The sequence below is a fragment of the Cicer arietinum genome, chromosome 1 (assembly GCF_000331145.2).
Source record: "Cicer arietinum cultivar CDC Frontier isolate Library 1 chromosome 1, Cicar.CDCFrontier_v2.0, whole genome shotgun sequence".
NCBI lineage: Eukaryota > Viridiplantae > Streptophyta > Magnoliopsida > Fabales > Fabaceae > Cicer > Cicer arietinum.
The window spans coordinates 17515696-17517937 of record NC_021160.2 but is presented as its reverse complement, the minus strand read 5'-3'; the positions used below and the strand labels follow the sequence as shown (position 1 = coordinate 17517937).

At 31.0% G+C, this 2242-nt stretch overlaps 1 protein-coding gene across 1 annotated transcript; it reads left to right on the top strand.

Annotated features, from left to right (window-relative positions):
* Positions 1–415: 415 nt before the first annotated feature.
* LOC101502064 (uncharacterized) lies at positions 416–1507 on the top strand. The gene has a single exon (XM_004488068.4). The coding sequence runs from the start codon at positions 606–608 to the stop codon at positions 1206–1208; it is 603 nt and encodes a 200-aa protein (XP_004488125.1). The 5' UTR covers positions 416–605; the 3' UTR covers positions 1209–1507.
* Positions 1508–2242: the final 735 nt, after the last annotated feature.

Here is a 2242-nt window from a genome sequence, read left to right as displayed (position 1 = left end):
ATTTATTTATGGAAATTTCTTTGATACATTTTAAAAATTTAAATTTAAATGATATACAATTTATGAATAAATTTGACTATTTTATATTTAACATCGTCGAATTATTGAATTTTATCTTTTAAATCTATTTTAAAATGAAATTTTTTGTTATAATTTTAATTTTAATTTCAATTATAAATTTTTTATTTTATTGTTAAGATCAAAATTAAATAAATAAATATATCAAAAATTTTAATTTAATTAAATTTAATAAACACTATATTCACGTTTCCATGAACATATTAAAAAAAATTAATTTAAAATATTCATAATTTCGTAACACTCTTTTTTTAATCTTTTTTTATATTGCAGTGTAAGTTATCTCTAATTATTTATTGAGGTGGGGGAGGAGAGAGGGATATATATGTGTGTGCCGGGTAATATACCTTTGGAAAAATGGCATCTTAGTTATCGATTCTAGGCATCTTATTATTGATCCCACCCTCCTTTGTTTCTTTCCTCCACTCCTTAAATCTTCACCCTCTCATTCCTTCTCTCTTATTCAATTCATTCTCTCTCTCACACCCCAAACTCATCCACTCTTTTGAAAGAGACAAACAAACAAAATGAACATTTTGATAGATTCCAACGTTGAAGCTTTAGCCTTCAACTACTTAAACTTCGGTTTAGTAACAATTCTCAACAATTTATGGACTTGGCTCGCCCTCCTCACCGCCGCTCTCAGCTTCTGGAAGATTCGTTCCTCGGGTTGCCCTAAATCAGTTGACCCGAATTCTATCATACCCGACCCGGTTAAGAAACCGTTGTTGCCGTTTGAAGATGTAACGGATAAAATAATTTCACCGCGGAAAACATTAACGGTGGGTTGTGACGAAGTTGACGGCGTGAGGAAGGGGAAGTTTACGGTTTATTACGAAGAGGACATGCAATGCGGACGCAGAGAGAGTACTGGTGATAATTTTTGTTACCGGCTATTGCCGGTTGCTGAGGGATGGGTACCGGAAGAAAGAGAAACACGCGAGACGGAGTGGTGGAGATGTTGGGAGAAGGTGTTGACGTTGAGAAACGGAGAGAATGAGAATGGGTGGTACACGTGTCAGGATTTGACGGAGCTTAACGGAAACGTGGTTAAATTTTGGGATGGTGGTTGCATCACAAAGGAATCATGGTACGGTTCCAGCTGTATGTCTGTTTTCGTGTCTGAATGATAATAAAAGTTAAATAAATAAATAAATAAATAGTATTATTAGGTTTTTTTTATTAGGAGTAGTTAGGTTATGTCGTGTATGTTTCTGTTCGATTTAATAATAATCTCTCCATTAAGAATTGAGAGAGATTATTGAGATTTGAGAATGAATGTATATATGTTAATTTGGTAGTTTGGTAGTGCGATTTGGAAATTTTGTATAATCATCTTTGTTGTACACGCAAGTGAGTCTCAAATTTGAAACGAAATTGACCAAAAGAAAGCTTTGCGTATGAATTTGAATTATGTGATTATTTGTTATGATTAATTTTTTTTATCCTTCATAATAGTATGATTTATATAAACGATTTAATCTTTTTTTTTAAATTACGTGGATTAAAGTTAATACCGTAGTTGATATGTATTCAACTTCTTTAATTTCTTTTTTAATTTTACCAAAAAAGACCAAAATATCATTTTTTTCGAAAAATTAAAAAGACTTAGTAAAGTGATAAAAAAATCAAAACATGTTTTTTTTACAAATTATAAAAGATAAAAATTATATTTAAGCCTAATAATATTTATGTACATATTCAAAATTTCAACGAGGGAGAGAATGGAGTTTGGAAATTAAGGGCCCTATGCATGAAGGGTGTGAGAGGGATGTGATTTAAAGGGAAAAATACACAGCTTAAATGGACCAATAATAATGTGAAAGAAAGAAGGCACTAAACAAAAAGCAATAGTACATGATGTGTGTTTAAGTGTGTTGGCTAATGTGGTGGTACTACTCGTGTGAGTAGTTGTCAAATTAACTTGTTGCTAGAGGTTACTACTTGATTGAGTAGTTGTCATATTTGTTGCTAGCCACATATTTGAACTTGGAAGTTGAAACTGCTTCTTGAATTAGACGCTGGTTGATTCCTATATCCATACTCTCTTTGTTTTATTATATTAAATTAATTATTATCGTATTAATTCAATCATTTTAAAAATGATATAAATTTAATTTAGTAGTAGAACGATAGAAAGATCTGAGTTCAATTCTCATTTGTA